We start from the raw sequence: 22,085 nt of genomic DNA on the forward strand, positions 1-22,085 counted from the left end.
TTTTTCTATATAGCACTTTGTTCCCGTTCCGTTTTTAAATGCTTTATAAAGTTGATCTAAACTGAGATTAACCACACTTGCATTTTCATTAAGTACACAGTAGAATAAAAGCATATCGATACAAAAAAAGTTTTGGAGGACATAACATTTTGTGATATAAAAAAAGTGACGTTTTACATGGATAGGAGTAGATAGTACAGATATTTAAATTTCGGAAAAATAAATATTTAAGGAAAAGTACGGACAAATGAATGTGTTATTATTATTGTTATTATTATGTCACAATAAGTGTAGTACCGCCCCTAAAAGCAATAGACCCAGTCCAGTAACAGGGCGTATCATAGCGGATGGCGGCTGGATCGGTGGATCAAGTATTGCCATAGCTGAGGCGTCAAGGTATGGAAAAATGACTTTTTGATTATTATAAAACGTTTATTTGGTGTTATTTGCCAAGACAGTGGAATAGTGCAGCAGGTTCCGACGTCTTGCATGGGAGAACTGACAAAAATGAACTTCGCTCGCGCATTCATTTAGATGACGTTTAACATATGTTTAAAATAATAAGTCAAAACGCGGCTGTTGTTGTTTTTTCTAGGCTACCTGAGCGGGTCTTTTATTTATTTTTTACTAAAATAATTGTAAACATTGTACAGTAGTTTGTTTTCATACTTAGGTAGGCGGAGTGCCAAGCAGGAAGGCAAGGCAGCAAAAGCTTTGTGTTTTTCCAGGAAGTATTTCTTCTCCGTTTACTCGTTTGTTAATTTAGGCATACTTACTATTTACTCCAGAAATACGGAGAAACTTGTATATCACGTAGGCGTTTTAAACCACAAACAGGTTATTTTTTGTGTACACAAAGATGGCAGATCTGAATCCGTCTGGAGTTTTACGCATGCGCAGAAAGAAGATGTCTTACTGAATCATGTCTTACACTGCCGTCTACTGGCCAAATGGAGAATTACAAATTTTATAATTGATAGATGGACTTTATTTCTTCATAATTAATTATGAATAACACCATTTTCAATGATGACCCACAAAATTTGCCTTCAGTGGTCTTTAAATCCATACTCAAGGATTCATTTTCAGAAATATTTTTTTAAAAATCTTTTGAACTAGACTAATTGACCCTCCGTCAGCCTCTGACAGACCACAGACATGAATGAACCAGACAAGTCGCGAAAGGACATCCCCGATCAGAAAACAGATATTCATCAAAGGTAATATTTTGGAGCTATTTAACACATTTTCAGTTGGTTTTAAAGCAGATATTACTACCAAATATTTTTAACATGTCTATTTCTGTTCAAGTCAGCACAGTAAAGCACAATGCCGAAGAAAAAAAGAAAATGAGGGGAAAATTGACACAGTTGGCCCTATTGAACTGGTATGTTGTCAATCTCTGCCCTCTTTTTTTGTTTTGGTAATACTAATAATCTCAATTTCCGTTTGGTTACACGAGCACAGTTCAGATTTGCAGATGGCGTAGATGTTCTACTTCTCATACTTGGGACGGTGATGTCGGTGGCCCATGGACTGGTGTTCCCCCTCATGTGTGTTGTATTTGGGCACATGGCTGACAGATTTATACACTTTTCAGCAATGTCTAAAAACAATACCCGCTACCTCGGTGAGTTCACAGCGAGAGTAACAAATAGTAACATGACAAAGTAATAATCTTTTCTAATTTCAGTTTCCACCAACAACACCTTACAGGAAGACATGGGCGGGTAAGACCAAGAATTCAATTTACACTCAAAATGGGACCCATTTGACACTTTGATTTTTTTTTCCAGCTTTTCCGTGTACTTCATGATCACAGGATTCTTGGTGCTGGTGGCCGCCTACATGCAGGTTGCCTTTTTTACTTTGGCGGCTGTGCGACAGGTCAAACGCATCCGCAAGTGTTTCTTCCACAGCATCATGCGACAGGACATCGGCTGGTTTGACGTCAACGAGACGGCATCGCTCAATACTCGACTTATTGAGTGAGTCAATTCCACATTTTGCTGACATATTGAAATTGTTTTGGACGCACAGATTAGCCTTTTCTTCAAAAAGTTCTCATGACGATCATCCATTTATCCCAACAGTGACATCTATAAGATCCAAGAAGGTATCGGAGACAGAATAGGAATGTTGATCCAGTCGCTTTCCACCTTCATCGCCTCTCTGATCGTTGGCTTAAGCATAGGATGGAAGCTCGCGATGGTCATCCTAGCCGTCTGCCCCTTGCTGGGCCTGGCAGCTGCCATTTTCAGCAAGGTAAGGAACCCTAACCCTCAATAAAAACATCTTCTTGATAAGTTGATATATCTCCTCTTAGGTGGTGACATCATTCACCGCGAAAGAACAGGCTGCTTATGCTAAAGCAGGTGCGGTGGCCGAGGAGGTGCTCTCTGCCATCCGAACCGTTTTTGCCTTCAGTGGTCAGCAGAGAGAGATCCAAAGGTGAGCAGCAAGATGTCTCAACACATATGGCGCACGTCATTAACGATAATTCCTTGCTAATCAGGTATCGGCGAAACTTGGAGGAAGCTAAGAACATGGGGATTAAGAAGGCAATAAGTTCCAACACGGCGATGGGTTTCACTTTTATGATGATCTTCTTGTCTTATGCGCTGGCTTTCTGGTACGGGAGTATGCTTGTGAGGAATAAGGAGTACACGACTGGAACCATTCTCACAGTGAGCGCACGTTAAAAAAATATTAACACAATCTAATTTGAATGCTAACAATATTTCTCCATTCAGGTTTTATTTGCTTTGATTCTTGGAGCAATTGCTTTGGGGCAGACCTCACCAAACATCCAGTCCTTCTCCAGTGCCCGAGGAGCTGCCCACCATGTTTACAGCATCATCGACAATGTAAGCAGATAATCAATAAATGTTTTGTGGCAGGTAATAGAAAATTATATCCTACCCGACAGAAACCGAATATCGATAGCTACTCGGAGAGCGGCTTCAAGCCTGATTCAATCCAAGGAAATATAGAATTCAAGAACATCCATTTTAACTACCCTTCAAGGCCAGAAGTCAAAGTAAGCTGTCATCGAGAGATAAACTGGACTAGATCTCCAAAGTTTCCATGATTGACACGTTATGATTTGCAGGTATTGAACAATATGTCCTTGAGTGTGACGAGTGGACAGACCATGGCCTTAGTTGGAAGCAGCGGGTGTGGGAAGAGCACCACCATCCAGCTCTTACAAAGATTCTACGATCCTCAAGAGGGATCTGTACGTCCACAAGTCCAAACTCTCAACTTGAACAATTTGAAAATCCACTTTCCCTCTTTGCAGGTATTTATCGACGGCCATGACATCCGTTCCCTCAATATCCGCTACTTGCGGAAGATGATTGGCGTGGTGAGCCAAGAGCCCGTCCTTTTCGCCACCACCATAGCCGAGAACATCCGATACGGCCGAACCGACGTGACGGAGCAAGAGATTGAGCGAGCCGCCAAGGAGGCCAACGCTTACGACTTCATCATGAATCTTCCCGATGTAGGAACGCACTCGTGACATCTCCACGGGGAAAAAAATGACTGAGATTGTTTTGTTGAGCAGAAGTTTGACACGCTGGTTGGAGACCGAGGGACTCAGATGAGTGGAGGACAGAAGCAGAGGATCGCAATTGCCCGGGCACTAGTCCGTAACCCCAAAATCCTTCTGCTGGACGAAGCCACGTCTGCTCTTGATGTTGAAAGCGAGACCATTGTACAAGCTGCTCTCGACAAGGTACAATCATTTGGAATCCAAAATGGTGGATTATTTTGACACTCTTAGATTGATATTATGTTTTTCGCAGGCCAGACTGGGTCGCACCACCATAATTGTGGCCCATCGCCTCTCAACGATCAGAAACGCTGACATCATCGCCGGTTTCCAAAATGGCGCCGTTGTAGAATTGGGGACTCATAGCCAACTGATGGAAAAACATGGCCTCTATCAAACGCTCGTCACTATGCAGGTAAAGACTGGCCTAAAAAAAATATATATTATTATTCATCTAATATCAGAATAATTTCTAGACCTTCCAGAAAGCCAAAGTGGATGAGCAGTGGAATAATGAGCAGAATGAAAAGAGTCCGATAACCAAAACGATTACTGAATCTTCCCCGAAAAGCAAAAAGCATTCATCTTCTGGTTTGGAGGGAATGAAAGAAGAGAAAGAAACTTTGCTGGATGCCCAAAACCAGAGCGAGGAGGTAAGATTGTTTTTTGTAAAGAATTAAAGCAAGACATGATTCAGGGATTTTTTTTTTCCTGCTTTTTTGCAGGATGGAAACGTTCCCTCGGTGTCGTTATTCCAAATTCTTCGTTTCAACCTTCCGGAGTGGCCTTACATTTTGATGGGGCTCATCTTTGCTGCCATCAATGGATTATTACATCCCTTGTTTGCTGTCATCCTCTCAAAGTTCATTGCTGTAGGTTTGAATTTGTGGGAAATGACTCGTGGAGTGCCATTGATGGATATAGACGTCAAAGTAACTTGGTTAGCAGTGAGTGGGATAAAGATTTCAGATTTCTCTTTCAAATGATCAGGTGATGGCTGAGGAAGATCAAGAGATCATAAGAGAAAAAACGGAATTTCTTTGTCTTATGTTTGCAACGATTGGAATTGTCATTTTTTTCACCATGTTTCTTCAGGTATGTACAAGCACAATCGCACATAGACAAATTAGTTCTAGACAATATTTTTTTTTATCTGTCACTTATCACAGGGTTACTGTTTTGGAAAATCTGGAGAGATCCTAACGCTGAAATTGAGACTTGCAGCTTTTAAGGCTTTGATGAGGCAGGTAAGTTAAAAAAAATATATTGGAAGGCTCTTTTTTTGGTATGTAGATTACTGATTATTATTATTTCTCTGTCAAGAAAAAAAAATCTATATTCCTTCGGTTTAATGTGACTTGGACTTGCATTCCAGGACCTCGGCTGGTTTGACGACCACAAAAATAGTGTTGGAACGCTCACAACCAGGCTGGCCTCAGATGCTGCTCAAGTACAAGGGGTGATTTTTCATTTTCCCTATCTTGCCATTACACAGAAAATTCTGTTCCTACAAAACCTTTGACCTTTACTCAGGTTACGGGATTACGCCTGGCAACATTGGTGCAGAATATTGCCAATTTAGGCACCGGTGTTATTCTTGCCTTTGTGTACGGCTGGGAGCTGACCTTGCTCGTATTGGTGTTGGTGCCGATCTTGGCAGTGGCCGGAACGGTGGAGATGGAGCTGCTAGCCGGCCAAGCTGCTAAAGATAAGAAGGAGCTAGAAAAAGCCGGACAGGTGCGTACTTGCCGCGCGATTTGTAATTTTGCCCTCTTTTCACGGTGCATTTCTTTAGATCGTTACAGAAGCCATCGAAAATATTCGGACAGTCGCATCCCTGACCAGGGAACCCAAGTTTGAGTCTTTGTTTGACACGAACCTGCAAGTTCCATTTAGGTGTGTGAGTGCTTCCATCACCTGTTCATAAATGGTTGAAAAAAAATTATATATAAATTATATTTAAAAAAATATATTTTCTTTAAATATATAATATATTTTTAAAAATATATAATATAAATATTTTTTTTTTTCGACGATTCTGTGTGTGTAGAAATGCCCAGAAAAAGGCGCACGTCCAAGGTTTTGCCTTCTCTTTCTCGCAAGCCATGATCTACTTTACTTATGCCATATGTTTCTGGTTTGGAGCTTGGCTTGTTCAGCAAGGACGAATGGACGTTGAGGGAGTATTTCTGTAAGTAATATTTCTTCTTCAAAATATTTTACGCCACATTCATGACATTTGCAAAATAACCTGTACAACTTATTTAATAAGTCAATTTTTTTTGCAGAGTGATTATGGCAATTCTGTACGGTTCTATGGCCGTCGGAGAAGCCAATTCCTTCACTCCAAATTACGCAAATGCCAAAATGTCAGCTGCTCACATCATGATGCTTCTGAACAGAAAGCCTGCTATTGATAATCTATCACAAGAGGGACAGTCGTTGGTAAGCGGCAGGAACTCATCTAACAATGTGCCTCAAAGCTGTTTTTACAGTTCTGTCTCCTCCCTTCACACTCCAGGACCCATTTGATGGTAACGTGTACTTTGAGGGTGTTTGGTTTCACTACCCGTCACGCCCCAACGTACCTGTCCTCCGAGGGCTGAATCTGAAGGTGAGCAAGGGAGAGACACTAGCTCTGGTGGGAAGCAGCGGCTGTGGGAAAAGCACCACCATCCAGCTCCTGGAGAGGTTCTATGACACCAAGCAAGGCAATGTGGTGAGAAGACTATTGCAGCTTTCTTCATTTAGATTTTTTTTTTTAGGGTATTCCGACCTACCTGGGATTTGATGCAAACGACTTTCCTTTTCTTGACTTCAGTGATGTCACGAGTTATTATTTTTCATCTTCCAGATGTTTGATTCCAAGAGTGTGAAAGATCTGAACATCCACTGGCTGAGATCTCAGGTCGGGATCGTGTCCCAGGAGCCCGTGCTGTTTGACTGCAGCTTAGCCGAAAACATCGCCTACGGAGACAACAGTCGTACGGTTACCATGGAGGAGATTAAGGCCGCTGCGGAGAAAGCCAACATTCACAGCTTCATAGAAAAATTGCCAGAAGTAAAAAGTTATTTTGAAAACCTCCTCGGTAATGATTTGGTCACGTTCCACTGACTTTGACTTTGTTTACCCGAGCAGAAATATGACACTCAGGCAGGCGATAAGGGGACCCAGCTGTCAGGAGGTCAGAAACAACGAATAGCCATCGCCCGAGCCATTCTCCGTAACCCTAAACTCTTGCTTCTGGATGAAGCCACGTCTGCGCTGGACACCGAGAGTGAGAAGGTACGTCTTTTTGGTTCTCATCTACAATTATGAAGTGTATCCCAATTGACTTCTCTCAATTTGTGCAAGGTGGTGCAAGAAGCGTTGGACAAAGCCAGCCAGGGTCGGACGTGTATCGTCGTAGCTCACCGTCTGTCCACCATCCAAAACGCGGACCGCATCGCTGTTTTTCAGGGAGGCGTGGTGGTCGAACAAGGGACACATCAGCAGTTGCTGGCTAAAAAAGGAGTTTACCACATGCTGGTTACCACTCAGATGGGCCATGGGAGAGATTGAGTTGACTGAGATGCTCTTTATAGTTTTTTTTTTTTTTTTTAATAGGTCTTAAATTTCAATTGGTAGTAGCTGTTTGAATGTGCGCTACTGTTTGTGTCTACTAAATGACACAGGCGCATGTAGGAAAAACTGAACTCACTTTTGCTCATTACATAAATTACCATATCCCATCTTTTATCATGTTGTGCAAAAGTTTTAAATTTTTATACGAGTCTTGTTTTAGTTAATGACTAATTCTAAAAAGTTCTAGCTTTGTTTTAGTTTTTTAACAAATGTGAATTTAGTATTTCAAATTGGACACATTTTGGACAAAATGCTACAATTTTAAGAGAATCAAATGGCCTTAACTATTAACCATTTTAATATCTTATCAATATGTCTTTTTCTGACTAAGACCAAAAATTATACACATAAAAGTTAACAAACTAATAAATTGATGCTAGCACAACAAGGGTAACTTTTACCTGAAGATGGCTAGTGACCTATTTTCCCCTCATTTTGGTCTCAGGTGCATAGTATCTTGCATAATAGTTTTTTTTTTGTAAATTAAGATAACTGGAATAAACAAACAGAACACTCAAACATAGATAGCATAATAGACAACTAAAATATGATCAATTTTGACTGACGTATGTGACTGAAGTGAAGCGAGGGTTTGACTGGTGCCTGCCAAGATTCCAGGTCAAAATTGCATAATGCAATCTACTAAAAAAATAGTTTTGTTTTTTTTGTGTCCTTGAATGTCCTGACATATCTAATCAGACCAGCCACACTGTTGCCAAGACATCTACCTCACATTGCTCTTAATTTTGTTGCTGATCTGGAATGTTGCAAGAATAAATCTACATCTTGTATTGCAGTATTTGTAATTACCTCTGCCAAGTAATGGCAATGTATCATAATTATAATTTTTGGTACAAATTTGAATAAAGTATTGATGCAGAAATGTATTTCACTCTGAGATGTTTTGAACTACAATAACACAATAGGCAGATTGTTTTAAATCATTAAATCATTCATTCAGAACAGTTTGATCAATTACACTCATGTAGTGCTAATCTATCTAACTGTATCAGTAAAATTATGCAACATTACAAAAATTAATTGTGCAAATAAAAGGCATAGTTCGTAATAAGCAGCTTACCTCTGATAAATGCCCATTTACAATTAAGTAAGTGAAGGTATTGATCATCCTGGCTAATGTTTGAGGCCTTTTGTGGCCATTCAGTGTTTCAAATATGACTTCAAAACTAAAATAGTACAGAGTAATACTCAACACAGACTTACATTTAAAAATAAGAGAAGCATCCTTTGCAGCAAACGCTTGACTAGTCGCATTGGAGAAGAAGAGCAGATGAGTGGACGTGACGGGAGGCACCTAACGGAATGCTCTTCTATCTCTTGGTGCGAGCGAATATTTATAACTGAGAAGTGGTGGCAAGGTGGAACATCTCATGCATGGAATTGGAGAAGTTGTTGAATAATGTTGTAGCATCTGTCTGACGGCAAGATTTCCATGCCGAGACGGAGATCACAATCCTGAAAAGGAGTATATTTCAACTCATTGACCTGAAATTCCAAGTCTGGTCATGGGAAGTAATTATGGCCCTGCACAGAGACAGAAGTTCAGTGAAGATACCTGTCGTCGTTGATTCGATAGAAGAAGCCGTAGCCGTGATGAACCATAGGAGCCACAACACCGAGGATTGACGTGTAGCCCACCAGACTGGAGGACAGCACAAAGTTCCCGCCACCTCCACTGCAAGAACAAAAAAAACCTCATTGGCTGAAATGTTTTCAATTAAAAGCTGCTTTACCTCTTTGAGTAGAGGGGATCTGTGTAGAGGGCAGGAGTGGGAAGTCCCGCCTCCTTGGCGATGAGATAGAGTCCAAGGAGATGTCTGTCAAAACCTGATGACAACATGACGGTCAGTCAAGAGAAGATATTCCAGAGAATGTGTTCGACGCCAACCTTTGCCCTCTTGACCTTCTGCCATCAGCTTATTGTGTTTGTTGAAGGCTTCCAGCATGGCTTTCCTCTTGTCATGAATCTGATGGGATCATATTGATTTAGCAGGTCACGTAAACTGGTCACGGAAATTCCTCACCTCGCATGTGGGGTCCGTCATGGCTTGACACCAGCTGAGTGCCTCGCTCGTGGAGGGCCGCATGGTTTCTGTCCTGCCGTGGTAGAACCGGCGAGTTGTTGCCGTCTCATAGCAACTCCCTGCCCTGAGGGAATTTGTGATACTCAAGGGCCACATTTGAATTCATAAAAAAAATATATATATTTCCTATACTTTTGATTAAAAAGTACATTTTGTGCAGGCGGTAGTAGCTCAGTTGCATGGCCAGCTGAACGAAGGTATCAGGGTGGAGATTCTTCTTCTTGATTGCCGATTTCCCAAAACCCGTGAAGGCGTGACACACAAGTTGGAGATCTTGCGCCTGGAAAGCCAGAGTCAACAAAACATGAGCGGTGAAACAAAACAGAAAAATTCAATTCTGACTACTACCTATGCTTTAAAATACCAGACGTAATTATTCCGCTCCAATTGCCACCACTAATTACCATCTACTGACTCACCTTCTCTACATATTGCCGTTTAGCGTGGCTAATGTCATCCAGAACTTTTTGATCCACGGTAAAAACGAGCTCCTCGGGTAAAGGCATGGGTCGAACTCTGTCTGACCCCTGAAGGCGGTCACACGTTTAAAAAAAAAAAAAAACTGTTGTCATAAGCAATAAAAGCTACTTTGATGTATTTGCATTTCAATAAAAAAGTCCTACCTTCCACTTGCCTTCTGTAGCTTTAAGCTGCTGGTCAACATACCAACACATGGACACCATGACCATTGCATCATACGGTGCATGCTGCCAAAGAACCAAAATTATTTTCTTGATCTGTTCGTCTTGGCTTCTTAAATGTAAATACTCACATCACAATTGGATCCAAAAGTACCGTCGGCGAACACCAGGGAGTTGTAGGATTTGTCTCCCCAACGAATAGTGGGGTCTCCTGTAAGTGCTTCCAATGCAATCTGCATTCAGAATCATTTTTTTAACAATAAAATCAAACAAGAAAAAATATTTGGAATAAGGAGTCTGTACATTTGTGTAATTCTCTGCAGAAGAGTATGGCATGGCGTCGTCGAGGGATATTAAGAAGAGGCTGCTCTGGATGGTCTCCAGGATGCTTTCATTGTGAGGATCAATACTAATGAGATGCTCCCTGGCCTGCAGAAACAATTTGGTGAAGTCTTAAATTCACACTCAGTGATGACAAAATAACCTGGACACTTCATTAGGTACACCCGCACATCATATAAAGCCATGTTTGAAGAGTACATGTTATAAAAAAGTCCATCTTAATGCATATGTAAAAGAACATGTGCAATTCTACTCCCAAACTCTAGGTGGCAGTATGACGCACACCACTAAACCTTATTGCATCACCAGAAAATGGAAAAAAAGTGTATTATGTTAATAGGGTATTAATCAAAAGCAAGTTTATTATTATTATGGATCTACTTTTATCGCTTTTTTTATATATGACCCGTGAGTCTCCAAACCTTTGCCCATCGAGTCCTTTCATCGGAGGTCAGGGCAGCAACACCATCACCATCTGGCCGTCCCACGCAGGACTCTTTCACATAGCTCAGCTGCCTGCCCGAGAGAATCCAAACAATTCAAATTTTGGTTCTCTGAATTATTATCTAAATTATTTTTGGGAGAAGCTATTACCTGAAGAGTTCTGGTGGTGTGAGCATTTCACCATTACAAAGTGCATCAAAAGTGAAAATCCGTCCACGACACATCACAACCAGGTGGGACGGGCAATGGCCCTCTCGCTCTGTGACACAAACAACGATTAAAATCCTCATAAAAAAATAAAAAATTGGGACACACCGTACCTGTTCTGAAATAATTATGGATGGTGTCCTTCTTAACGCCAGGTACTTTGCAAGTACAGAAGAGCATTCTAAATTGGTCCATATCCAACGCCATCTTACCAGCTTTATGAGGGGGCATCTTCTCCCTAAAGTCCCACACACCGCCAACGTTTAGCATAATTTCATAAACTAACTTTTTTGCATGTGTATCCTACTTGTAAATGAGATCCCAATACTGTAGCGTGTGCCAAACGTTAACACTGGCCCTCTCGAGTTGAGTTCCTTCGGCGGGGGGCCAGCAGTGCTCGAGATAGGGACCAGGACCAGCGAAGTTCACGTGAAGCTGAGATGGGATGCGTACTTCCAGGTATGCGGCGTCTAACCACCACTCTTCCAGCTGGAAGAATTCAAATAAATTCCAAGTTCAGCATTAAAAGTTTTGTAGCATCATTTACGAAAATGCAACCAACCCAGTTCCTCCTGGTCTCGGCTCTCTGGAGGAGTTTGTGATGCAGCTCCTTGCCAATACCTTCTTGGAATGTCCGTACAATATCTACTGTGGCTTTAAATTCCTGGTCGGATGCAAATGGACGCACTGATGGCAGACAAAAGGAAAATTCAGGGCGGATTTTTCAAGACAATGCATGCAGATTTAACTTGAAGCTACATAATTCCAAAAGCAAGGAGGTATAAAACAAATAAAGTACCTGCATCTAAATACTTGGAGAGGCTGCCCTCTAGTGTCGGGACAGGTAATGCAGGCAAACTGTTTTGGTACTGGAAGGTCCTCTCATGCTCTGGCAACTGATTAGCCATTTTTTTTTAATTATTATTCAATCTGCAAAAGGTACACATGGGCAAACACTTTGGACCACATGATGGAAAGAAAGTAAAAAGGCAGAAAGAAACAAAGATGGATAGAAGAATAGAAATATTGAACACAGGAATTGACTAATATGATAATATAACATATAATGATGAATAATTTATGGAGTAGTCGGTGGAAATATAGAGAGATATAATTTGTAAGTGCATACAATTTAATATGAAGTCCACGCTTACGTTTATATTATTTAGTCATTGGCTAACTTCCAAAAGACACGTCGACAGTAAAAGTGCATTTACATTATTATATACAAAATGTAAGAGTTGAACTAGTCAAACTAGCTGACTGTTTGACTTCTACAACTTGTTTCCATGATTTTCATTTGTATCACTCACGGTGCTTCGTATGTAAAATGTAAAAATCAACTTACCTCCAGGCTCCTCGAAAAACAAAATTACTTGCGTCGTGAGTTTGGATTAGTATTGAGTATTCCCGCTAGTCACCTTTAACCGAGTACCCCACGACCAGCCCGGAAGGGAATTTTGCGCATGCGCAGCTCTGTGGCACTTGACCTACATTCCACAAAGCACCGAGTGCAGCCAGGCGAGATGGGGACAATGCTGCTCATTCCAGATTTATTCATTTCATACAAAATAATCCTTTAAAAGTCATATTTGGAACGAAAAAAAAAGCACATTCTATTTGTATTATTATTATTACTATTATTGCATTTTTTTAGCGTTACGGAGTGTTATTTAATATATATTATCTGAATAAAATCACGTTGGCAGTTCAACAGTGGGGTTGTAAATGTAAATGCATATATGCTTAAATAATTTAGACTATTTCTGATTCAAAAAATCTATTATATATAATATGTAGAATTTTAATTCCACCCAAACAAAAAAAACATGTAGGGCAGTAACTAATATATACTAGTATTACAAATTCAACAAAAAATGACCAACAAATGCGTAAGACAGTGCATAAGTTTTATTTTTAAGTGTGAACATTTATATCAAGATATTTCAGCCATTCTGTTCTAATTATTAAAAGTTGGATTAACCATTGAGATACTGTACGTTAGCAGGTTATCACACATAAGGAAACATAAATTGGTATCCTACACATTCACATTAAAGACTTTTGACTCAACTCGACTTTGAAGCCATTAAAAAAAAGAACCGTTTAAACATTTGCATTATTGTTATGAGTTTACTTCATGATAGGAGTCTTGTTTAGCCCTTTAGTACAGCATGCCAACATTCCCTTCTATTAACCCAGTTTGCTGATGAGTTCTTTCGCGAGTGCGACGTAGGCAGACATGGCGGCATCCTTGGTCATTCCTGAGAGAATAAAGGAATATAAAAGATAGGTTAAAAAAAACAAAGTTGTGATGAAATATTTTGATTTACCTTTCCTGGAGTTCCATGCATCCCACTTGGCTTTCCCTTTCAAGTCCAACATCCCCGGCCTATCTGGAAAACGTGAAATCGCAACGTGTTGGTAAAAAGTAATGAATGCAGGGCCGTAGCTAGAATTTTTTTAGTGGGGTTGCCATACTCCGTTTTATTTCACAAAACCGTGATGATGGAAATGGCATGATAAATTACAGATGTCATACCTGTATTGATGTCTCCGACAGTTGACTGCTTATACAGTCCATAGAGGTCAAGCAACTCCTGGTCCGACGGCCTCGTCTTCAAAATCTTCACATCTTCCGCCGCCTTCTCAAACTCTGCCTGCAGGTGATAACAGAGAGACACCCTGATTGATTATTAACCGCTAACAACTCTGGGCAAAGTAATGAGCACATTTAGTACCGTACGTGAACTTGGTAACCTATTAGAACAGCACAAGGGGCTAAACAATAGGCTTTTATGGAAGACTGGTGCTTTTGTTCCTACTTCTACTCCACAAAGGAACTAAGCTGGACAGACAATTCCAAACGTGTGAAGTTCCCCAAACTTTTGCAAGATCAAATGGGTCAATAAGAACCCAGTTAAGCCCCAAGCCAAAGTTTGGGAACCCCTGATATCTTCGCATATTAAATGTTCTTTCTCCAACCTTGCACCACATTGGTCAGAACGGACGGGTAAAACGTTTACAGTAGAATGGTGGTTCCATCCAGTAGTATGTTCTTAAAACATGAAAGAAAGTGAGCACGTCAGTGAAGATAGACAACGTGTGAGCATGTGGTCAAAATCGACATGGATGATGAAAGCGATTATCAAAGGTCAAGAAGAAGCATGAAGATATTACCACTGAAGTCATTTTTGATGAAGGTTTTGCAGGGGCTCCGATTTGGTTATTTTAAATGCGCAGTTCAAGGCCTGTTGTCCTTATTTTAAGAGGGGCTTGGTCGTCTGATGGGTGACGCCGCAAAAAACAACGGTTCGATGGCAGAATGTCGATCGGACGAGGGTTGAAGAAGGGGGCGGGACTGGACGTGTGCGCATGCGTACATAATACAACGGTTCACTCGCGTATCCCTAGAAACACGCAAAATTGCGGGGTAGTACAAAAAAGATTTTTTGTGTGTGTTTTAAAATCAATTTAGGAAAACGTTTTATAAAATGAAACAATAACGGCAAATATAATGGAAGGACTGAGAGAACACATTCTCTGTGTTTCCAAATTAACTGACAAATGCATGTAATTTCTCAAAATAAAATTGCAACACACGGAAAGGCAATAGTTTTGGAAGCATGTAATAAAATATTCGTTAGTGATTTATTTTATTTAAAGTCATTTTGCTCGTACCGTTCACTGTACTGTCTCTTTAACGAACGTAGGCATTGTTCAATATTTCCTTTTAAATAAAGTTGTGTCCTTTTTTTAAACAAGATGGCTGCGCTCTGTTGTTAGCGCATGTGTTTTGAAAGAAGGATGTTCCAATTCACAATCATTTGAATTGGAAATATAAAGAGGAATTGTACACTTTTGTGCGGCGAGATTCAGGTAAAATACTGATATTATTTTTGATTTTTGGGTTTTCGGTTGTCGTTGTCGACGTAACACTTGAATGTTCTTGTGCAGGATGGGCAAGAGTAGGTATTTTGGTGTGTATATTTTTCAAAAACAAATTTTCCAGGCATTTTTATAGTTTCTACCTTCCCATTTTTAACTTTACTTTCCTCCATACAATATTTTTTCCTTTTCTTAAAACAAGATTTCTTCATTTGTACTGCTCAGTGCTGATTTTAGTTTCAGGAGACGTGACTAATTCTTTCTCTTCATTTTTTTTATTCTAGTGACATAAATGGAAACTCCAAAGAAAAGTGGTGGACAAAAGGCGAGCAAAAAGCCCATCCGGCTCAAAACGGTGTTCACAACCCCGTTTCCGCTCAACTGGAGCCCACTTCCACAAAATGACATGCATTTCATCCTGACAACCTTGAAAGACAAACTTATTTCCTTGGGGCTTGAGAAGAAGGAAGTGAATGTGTTTCGGCCATGGAGGAAAAGAAAAAGAGGTCCGGATACCTCATCTACAGATATGGACACAAATAAAATGGTGGATTCGCCCAAAGGTGGCTGGACAGATGTGACCGTAAGGCGACAACTTGCCCTGGGCATCAACGAGGTCACCAAAGCTCTGGAGAGGAACCAACTCAAGCTGGTTCTGGTGTGCAAGTCTGTCAAACCCAAGCACATGACCAGCCACCTGATAGCGCTGAGTGCCAGCAGAGGCGTCCCCGCCTGCCAGGTTCCGCGGTTGAGCGAGAGCATGGCCGAGCCACTGGGCCTCAAGAGCGTCCTCGCATTGGGGTTCAGGAACCTCGCTGGCAGCAAAAAAGCAGAGGCGTTCGCTGACGCAGTGGAAGCCATCATACCCAAGGTGCCCTCGCTGGATGTTCCTTGGCTACAAAGTACAGCACCTGGTATCAAATTGCAGCACAATGACACAACAAAAAAGAAAGATGAACAGAGGGCGGGCCAGAAAAGGAAACTGGAGCCTTTCCAAGTGAAAAGAATAATGGCCAGAAAAGGCAAGATCAAAAGAAAGTGGAAAAATATGCAAGCCAAGTGAAATTCATTTCATCACGCTGTCTACATTAAATCTATATATAACAATTGAGATGTAATTACTCCTGATATCTCCCAAAAAAAATCAACATAGTTTTTTCCCCAAAAAGCATAACATGGAAAAAGTCTAAGCCTTGTTAATTTTGTCATGTGAATTTATTCAAATATCCATGCTGGTATAGGCGGTGTTTGTTGAAACAGATGATTTGCATGATGTAGTCTACAATGATGCTGGTACAAGTTCTGTTAGCCTTTTTCACAGCTCATAATGGATTTGAATAAAATTATTGTTCTTCACTTTGATAAAGCTGTGTTTGTGTACGCCGTAATGTCAAACTCCATGGGGGGGGGGGCAAAATATTTAAAATAAGGCAGGTTTCTCAGGGCCGGAGTTGTGAAAGGGCGTGGTCAGTAACAATACGACAATCACTGCAGCAACATGCGCAACATTCACACTTTTGACGGGGGACACAATTAGCGTCCGTCTGTGGAAAACGTTTAGCCGTATGTAACTCAAGGTTTTAATTACGCAAAAAGAACATCTCGAAATTGAGACTGGAACAACAGAGGAAGCTCACTTTAACATAAACAGCAAGAGCAAGCAAATCATAGCAGTTCTCCGATTGCCCTACAGGAAGGAAAACTGTCACAAGGCCAATCATAAAATGGGGATTTCCCCCATGCAATTTCCTGGATGACTACAACTAGAAAAAAAATAAAAAATACAGTAGATTTGTCTCAGACATGGTATGAGTAGAAAGCTGATAAAATGTACAGGGGTGAAGACATCAAAAACATGGGAACCCCCCCAAAATATCAAATATATGTCGCCTCATTATCCCGGCACAACACAAATAATTTTCTCTGGAAGGAATCATCATCGGATAGGGAAGTTGATTAACAACACTTTTTTTTTTTTTTACATATGAAATGACAAAAGGAAAACAAGAAATGCTTTCAAGCAGCTTATTCTGTGATGGAACAACTAAATGCTCTTTTCTTCGTAAGACTCAACAGGAAGACGAGAATTTGCTGTTTTGTTGACCATTGGTTCTCTCTCTACGCCTTCTGTCACTTATGACCTTTTCGTTTTTGTGGATTTAATCGCCCACATGCTGATCAGGGTTGAAATGAAGTATCGGTTTGAATTTTTTTCTTTTCCCTCTCCGAGGGAGATCCTAAAAGATTATTTTTGTACACTCCGCACATTTAACTCATTTATAAATTTGACCACTCAATATCCCAAACTTTTTGTGAGTCGTGCGCGTTCTGAGCATTTATTTATTTCTCCTTCTGAATGTTCTCGTGAGCCTCGGCTATTTAAACCCCAGCGGCCTTGTAACATGGTAGCAGCTCACTTTGACAATTCCCAATACCAAAGCAGTTGAGCACCTTTTCAAAACTGAAACATTGTGCTTCATTGATGTAATACATTCTTCATTACAAAAAAAAAAAAGAAAATAATACCTAAACTGAGTGCATGGCATCATGCTGTACAGGTAACTTGATACTTCATTGAAAAAAAAAAAAAAAAGTCAATGCACCAGTTGGCTTTATGACAGTGTGTATGGACCACGCGCAAAATAAAGTACCCAGCAGAGGAATGATATGAACTGCAGGAACAGCCCTCTATTGGTGAGGTGCAATATACTGAGGGACAACATACCCCCCCCCCCCCCAAAAAAAAGACAATATTTGCTTATTCGTTGTCACATGAGGGCATGCCGGTGATCTCCGTGCATGCCACACTGGTTTGTTTCCAATGTGAGCGTACGTCTCAGGCATAACATGACGTTCACATTCAGAATGTTGAGAATTCCGGGTTTTTTTTTTTTTTCCCACCGCCGAATGAGCTGAAAAAATGCGCCGGGGAGGAAAACCGAAAAATCTTCCCAGAATAAAGTGATCTGAATGAAATTGCCAGACCTCATGTCCTTGTTTGTGTGAGTAGCTGCCGTGAAGGCACGGACGAGGCTACTGAAGGACCAGGCCGACCTGAAACAGAATTGAATTTTTTTTGCTTAGATTCAATTTGGGGTTTAAAAGTTGAAAATCAAATCCTGTTTACTGACCTTATCAGCGTCCATAGAGGGACATTTCCAGTTGTAGAGGTAATACTGCAGATTTCCATCTCCTATACCAAACTTGAGCTTTTCCAGAAAAACTTTATTCTCCATTAGATCCAAGGCGTTGAACACGTCGAAGCCTTTCTGTTGCGGGGAGGAGAAGAAAAAAAAATAATCAAACCTTGTGTCTGTGATCATTTTCATTTGCTTATTGGAGCGCAGCGGCATTAGCCGAGCTGCTTTTTCATTCATTTGAGATTTACCAGTTTGGCGAGGATCAGAGCGTCATTCATTAAGTCCAGTAGCGGCGTTTGCGTGTGAACATTGTAAAAGGAGTATGCGGCCTTCAAGCTCCGATGTAGGGGGTGATGCATCACCGTGGAGGGTAGAGTGTAGAAACTAGCAAAGTCGGTCAAGACGCCACCGGCACCCTGCGGGACACCGCAGCAGGTTTTCAAGATGGCGGACAAAGTCGTCGATATCATCGCTAACCGTCTTAAGGTGCATATAATATCCTGTTAGAGCGTTGAATTATGAATGAACTCAAACGGCTTTATCGTAAAGCTGTCTGAGCATTTACTCGATATGCTTCCTGCTTAAGTCCGTGTACAAGTGCGCCCTTTGTCCTCATAGAAGCCAGCGTACATGTTACTAAAAATGCTGAATAAATAATTAGCACATGGAGCTAAAGTTGGATATTGTTACAGCGGGTATAAAAACTCTCTTCAAATTCCGGGTTTTGGTGAAATAAATATAAGATAGCATTGAATCATTCCACAATTTTTTTGGGGGGAGTAATAATGTGGTTGCATAAGTGTGCACACCCTCTTCAAAACAGGGGTGTGTAGACTTTAGACACCCATCGTAAATTCTCTTTTCCACAGGCGAGCGCGTCGCAGCGGTACCTCGACGACGTATGTGTCGATGATGTTTTCCTGCGGGAGGAGCCAGTGAGCCACCTCCTCCTCGCTCATGGACGGCGCCAGCTGGAAGCGTCGAAGGTACTTCTGCAGCAGGTCGGTCACCTGCCGGATGTCGCGCCGCTCCATCGGCCGCAGTCCTGCTGTCTTGGTGTTCTGCGGCGGGAAGAGACAATGAGCAAGTACCCGAAGGGGGACACGCCTTGAAATAAGAGACGCTGCCTTTACATCTGGTAGTCTGTAGAGTTTCATGGTTCTTTGCAGGGTCATGTTTCTGCTCAGGTGGGAGAACTTGACTTCCACGAGCTTTCTGGGGTTCAAAGAACGATGCCAATACCTGCACATGCACACAACAAATGAAAAACTATTTCGGGCTCGTCCGAGGGTGTGAAAGCTCACCTGCACGTGGAAACTGGTTTAGGCAGCACGACGCCTGCCGTGTACACCGCCTGGAAAATTCCTTCCAGGTTGACCCGCCGCGTGATCTCTCTGATGAGCACCGGCGCCACACGCTTTGAACGTAGCTTCTTATGGACACACAGGAAGTTGATTTCCACCATCCTCTTCAACCTAGAGATGCACGTTTGAGCATCGGAGGATTTCCAATATCGCCGCCGGTGGGTACGATGAAAACTCACGTGTCATAAATGCGGATATCTGCCGGGATGGCACTGATGAAGCCGACAAGCTTCTTATTCGAGGTGACTCTCACTCCGCAATGCCACTGAGGTAACCAACCAGGCGGGCGTAAAGCCCTGAGGAGGAAGAACACAATTCCATGCTTATTAAAAATGATTTTGCCTTTTTCTAATTCCAACCCATGGACTTACCATTTGAGGAATTTTGGCGAGTAATCGAATCTGAACATGTTTTCGTCATCCTCCACGTAGTTCTCGTTTAATAACGTGTAGAGCTCCTTCAGCTGAAAAACAAAAACACCACCATGATGTCACGGCCTGCTAACAAGGCCACTTTTGTACTTTCGACATCAGCTCTACTCACAACATCTGCATTGCTGAGATCCAGAGTGTCCCACATGAAACCTTGAGGTAAGGAATATGGCTCCTGTCGGATATTTTCTTTGTCGGCCTCGATGGGGCCATGACTCGTCACCACCTCATCTGCACGCACAGCACAACTCGTGTTAAATCTGTGACACAGCTCGCTTGGTATTGCCAAGTTTTATAATCCAGTTTGAATTATAGCTCCTGGTGCAAAACACCAATATATTTGTCTTGTCGTCATGGAAACCACATTACTTGGGAGCTCACCCACGCCGCTACTTGTAATTGCTGGATTAGGTTTTTGGCATAGAGCAGCAGTGTCAAGATAAAACCAGTAGAGGGCGCTAAGAGGGAAAAGATGATGCAGCTTGACTTTCAAGCTCACTCAGTTATTTTGTACTCAAAAAGTCACTATGATAAAACCTGTTTGAAGAAACATCATATTATATGTTGGTTGAAGGCCCAATTGTTGCCTCCTACTCCATTTTCAAGTCGTTAATGTAGTGAGATCATTGTGAACTTACTTAACTTGGGCACCGGCTGTGTGTCCCAGAACTGGTACTTGTGCTTGGCTGCCTCATCAATGCTCTTCGCTGGGCCTTGACAGGACAGCAGCTCCATAGCTCTTTGGATGTCCTGCAGCTTCTGGATGGGCAAGCCAGGATTCTGGAGAGTGACAATAGATTGAGAGTTCAAATCAAATCTGCGGTGATATCAGCACATGTCAAGAAAAAGTATTTGGGCCAACATCATAACAATAATTCTGAGAGAATCATGGTGGTCAGAGAAGAATGCGAGGAGGACCATGACAGATTCAGGTTGTCTTCAAGTATTTCTGCCTAGTAAGTGTGAGTGAAGTTGGAGATAACAAACATGTAGATGACTAAACATATTATAATGCTATTAATAGTATTTTTGGTGGGACTGTACTTCCTGTTTTTGTTGACTCAGCTAGGGTTTGTCATTGACCAACATTTCGTGAACAGACTTTAAGTGTCTCTTATGCTTCTGAACCTATTTGAGTGCTTTTAGTTAAGGTGTAGAGCACACAATGAGGAATAAAAAACAATAAAAAAGTAATTTCATCTTATGCCTTATTTAAGATACTCCTGTTTATGCATGAGAACTTTGGAGAACGTAGAGATATTTAAGATTATTTAAAATGGTCTCGATCCTGCATGGATGGACCACTCACCCTGATCTCCTGTGAGTCAGAGGCAGAGTCCGACTTGGCTCCTCCAGAGCTTGGCTTTTCTTTCTTCCTCTTCTGCTTCTTCTTTTTTCTCTTGGCTCCCAATTCCCCACCGGGACTCCTGCAGACACGCGGATAAAATCACATTTTAAGGAAATAGTAACACACTGAGGTTGGCAAGGAGGCAGCAGGCTAACGTTAGCTGCCATAGCAACGAATGACAGCTGCGCTAGCTCGCTAACGGTTTGCCTGACATCCTTCCACTAAAGTCAAGACAACATTTTGGGTCGTGAATAATAAAGTATTTAAAATGAGCGGCGTCGTGACTGTATTAAAGCACAAGCTTTAGCAACGTTGCTAATTAAAAAGGTAGAGTGTGGTTTTGTTTGTATCGGCTAACTGCGTTAGCCACCGAGCACATCCAAACATACACACGCGTATAAACTGTGTGATGTACGACAGGCCGTCCGCACCCTTGCGCGTTCTCGTTCTCCTCCTCGTTATCGCCGTCTATCCCGCAAGTATCCTGGTCGTCTAGCTCCAAGCTCTGCTGGCTAGCGGCGGACTCACTGTCCTCCGCCATCATTAAGATGTTAAAAAAAAAAAAGAAAAAAATGTGGAAAAAACTGCCGGAGCGCTGTCTGCTAGAGATCCCGGCTAGCGGCTACTCACCGGAAAAACAAAAGAAAATCGACGAGTGGGGAAACAGCGCCACCTTGAAGTCAAACGGCAGTAGTACAAAAAACAAAAAATCTGTGACGTCCGTTGCTTCATGCGGGCAGGTCGCAATATTAGGTACCCTTGGCTCATTCTAATGGATTATTTCACGTTGGTATAAACTCTAAAATACATTAATTATTATAAGACAACAACAAAAAAGAACAGGCGTCATTTTAAACATTTTAAGAGGTGTGCAGAATTACAAATGCTTGGCTAGTTTCATTATCCACTTAAACTGCACACCTAATCAAATTAAATACCCTGACGGCAATTTTAAAAATGTTAAAATCTTATCGTCCCACTGTTATTGTCCAAA

At 41.5% G+C, this 22,085-nt stretch overlaps 5 protein-coding genes across 9 annotated transcripts; 2 read left to right on the plus strand and 3 right to left on the minus strand.

The window, feature by feature from the left end:
• The first annotated feature begins 287 nt into the window (after positions 1–287).
• LOC148391851 (ATP-dependent translocase ABCB1-like) lies at positions 288–8,068 on the plus strand. The gene is made up of 28 exons (XM_088386798.1): positions 288–396; positions 1,120–1,220; positions 1,312–1,387; positions 1,468–1,630; positions 1,694–1,730; positions 1,797–1,988; positions 2,094–2,265; positions 2,327–2,451; positions 2,516–2,687; positions 2,754–2,867; positions 2,930–3,040; positions 3,113–3,238; positions 3,302–3,505; positions 3,569–3,739; positions 3,810–3,971; positions 4,033–4,209; positions 4,282–4,428; positions 4,547–4,651; positions 4,726–4,803; positions 4,932–5,015; positions 5,090–5,293; positions 5,352–5,452; positions 5,607–5,747; positions 5,845–6,001; positions 6,078–6,275; positions 6,411–6,617; positions 6,696–6,842; positions 6,912–8,068. The coding sequence occupies exons 2-28, from the start codon at positions 1,159–1,161 to the stop codon at positions 7,116–7,118; spliced, it is 3,840 nt and encodes a 1,279-aa protein (XP_088242924.1). The 5' UTR covers positions 288–396; positions 1,120–1,158; the 3' UTR covers positions 7,119–8,068.
• Positions 2,724–12,396, minus strand: crot (carnitine O-octanoyltransferase). 5 transcript variants are annotated; one of them, XR_015860800.1, is made up of 21 exons: positions 12,269–12,396; positions 11,720–11,850; positions 11,483–11,607; positions 11,228–11,409; positions 11,034–11,158; positions 10,864–10,972; positions 10,692–10,785; positions 10,231–10,356; positions 10,059–10,160; positions 9,910–9,993; positions 9,706–9,813; positions 9,436–9,566; positions 9,227–9,350; positions 9,091–9,169; positions 8,936–9,029; positions 8,758–8,877; positions 8,406–8,657; positions 6,972–7,059; positions 6,337–6,523; positions 6,145–6,250; positions 2,724–5,255 (listed from the first exon to the last, which is right to left on the minus strand). XR_015860800.1 is itself a non-coding variant. In XM_088386808.1 (17 exons), the coding sequence occupies exons 2-17, from the start codon at positions 11,826–11,828 to the stop codon at positions 8,537–8,539; spliced, it is 1,833 nt and encodes a 610-aa protein (XP_088242934.1). In that variant the 5' UTR covers positions 11,829–11,850; positions 12,269–12,396; the 3' UTR covers positions 7,836–8,536. The 5 variants fall into 5 exon arrangements, 1 of the variants encoding a protein (XP_088242934.1); XR_015860799.1 differs by having other exon boundaries at positions 2,724–5,473; XR_015860802.1 differs by lacking the exon at positions 2,724–5,255 and having other exon boundaries at positions 5,584–6,250; positions 11,720–11,876; positions 12,269–12,363.
• Positions 12,397–12,813: 417 nt separating this feature from the next.
• acbd7 (acyl-CoA binding domain containing 7) lies at positions 12,814–14,283 on the minus strand. Its single transcript, XM_088386827.1, has 4 exons — positions 14,101–14,283; positions 13,463–13,580; positions 13,254–13,316; positions 12,814–13,184 (listed from the first exon to the last, which is right to left on the minus strand). Exons 1-4 carry the CDS (start codon positions 14,110–14,112, stop codon positions 13,114–13,116), a joined length of 264 nt encoding a protein of 87 aa, XP_088242953.1. The 5' UTR covers positions 14,113–14,283; the 3' UTR covers positions 12,814–13,113.
• A 388-nt stretch (positions 14,284–14,671) lies between these two features.
• Positions 14,672–16,174, plus strand: rpp38 (ribonuclease P/MRP 38 subunit). Its single transcript, XM_088386826.1, has 2 exons — positions 14,672–14,799; positions 15,093–16,174. The coding sequence occupies exon 2, from the start codon at positions 15,101–15,103 to the stop codon at positions 15,869–15,871; it is 771 nt and encodes a 256-aa protein (XP_088242952.1). The 5' UTR covers positions 14,672–14,799; positions 15,093–15,100; the 3' UTR covers positions 15,872–16,174.
• Positions 16,002–21,744, minus strand: nmt2 (N-myristoyltransferase 2). Its single transcript, XM_088386814.1, has 12 exons — positions 21,523–21,744; positions 21,053–21,170; positions 20,382–20,523; positions 19,856–19,974; positions 19,684–19,775; positions 19,492–19,608; positions 19,253–19,423; positions 19,082–19,190; positions 18,839–19,009; positions 18,197–18,364; positions 17,940–18,077; positions 16,002–17,862 (listed from the first exon to the last, which is right to left on the minus strand). Exons 1-12 carry the CDS (start codon positions 21,633–21,635, stop codon positions 17,842–17,844), a joined length of 1,479 nt encoding a protein of 492 aa, XP_088242940.1. The 5' UTR covers positions 21,636–21,744; the 3' UTR covers positions 16,002–17,841.
• Positions 21,745–22,085: the final 341 nt, after the last annotated feature.

Source organism: Syngnathus floridae, chromosome 10 (genome assembly GCF_059516105.1).
Source record: "Syngnathus floridae isolate MCC-2025c chromosome 10, RoL_Sflo_1.0, whole genome shotgun sequence".
In the NCBI taxonomy this organism is placed as follows: domain Eukaryota; kingdom Metazoa; phylum Chordata; class Actinopteri; order Syngnathiformes; family Syngnathidae; genus Syngnathus; species Syngnathus floridae.

What these genes read in the sequence shown, in the direction of transcription:
- crot (XM_088386808.1), bottom strand. Translation starts at nt 11,828, where the DNA reads ATGGCTAATCAGTTGCCAGAGCATGAGAGGACCTTCCAGTACCAAAAC. An exon ending in CCATAATTATTTCAGAACAG is followed by an intron (nt 10,973 to 11,033) that starts GTACGGTGTGTC and finishes TTTGTGTCACAG; the next exon opens with AGCGAGAGGGCCATTGCCCG. An exon ending in ACACCACCAGAACTCTTCAG is followed by an intron (nt 10,786 to 10,863) that starts GTAATAGCTTCT and finishes TCTCTCGGGCAG; the next exon opens with GCAGCTGAGCTATGTGAAAG.
- rpp38 (XM_088386826.1), top strand. Translation starts at nt 15,101, where the DNA reads ATGGAAACTCCAAAGAAAAGTGGTGGACAAAAGGCGAGCAAAAAGCCC.
- acbd7 (XM_088386827.1), bottom strand. An exon ending in TGTCGGAGACATCAATACAG is followed by an intron (nt 13,317 to 13,462) that starts GTATGACATCTG and finishes CACGTTTTCCAG; the next exon opens with ATAGGCCGGGGATGTTGGAC. An exon ending in TGCATGGAACTCCAGGAAAG is followed by an intron (nt 13,185 to 13,253) that starts GTAAATCAAAAT and finishes TTATTCTCTCAG; the next exon opens with GAATGACCAAGGATGCCGCC.
- nmt2 (XM_088386814.1), bottom strand. Translation starts at nt 21,635, where the DNA reads ATGATGGCGGAGGACAGTGAGTCCGCCGCTAGCCAGCAGAGCTTGGAG. An exon ending in TCGCCAAAATTCCTCAAATG is followed by an intron (nt 19,609 to 19,683) that starts GTAAGTCCATGG and finishes CTTCCTCCTCAG; the next exon opens with GGCTTTACGCCCGCCTGGTT. An exon ending in CTCTGATCCTCGCCAAACTG is followed by an intron (nt 18,078 to 18,196) that starts GTAAATCTCAAA and finishes TCCCCGCAACAG; the next exon opens with AAAGGCTTCGACGTGTTCAA.
- LOC148391851 (XM_088386798.1), top strand. Translation starts at nt 1,159, where the DNA reads ATGAATGAACCAGACAAGTCGCGAAAGGACATCCCCGATCAGAAAACA. An exon ending in AAACAATACCCGCTACCTCG is followed by an intron (nt 1,631 to 1,693) that starts GTGAGTTCACAG and finishes TTCTAATTTCAG; the next exon opens with TTTCCACCAACAACACCTTA. An exon ending in AGCTAGAAAAAGCCGGACAG is followed by an intron (nt 5,294 to 5,351) that starts GTGCGTACTTGC and finishes GCATTTCTTTAG; the next exon opens with ATCGTTACAGAAGCCATCGA.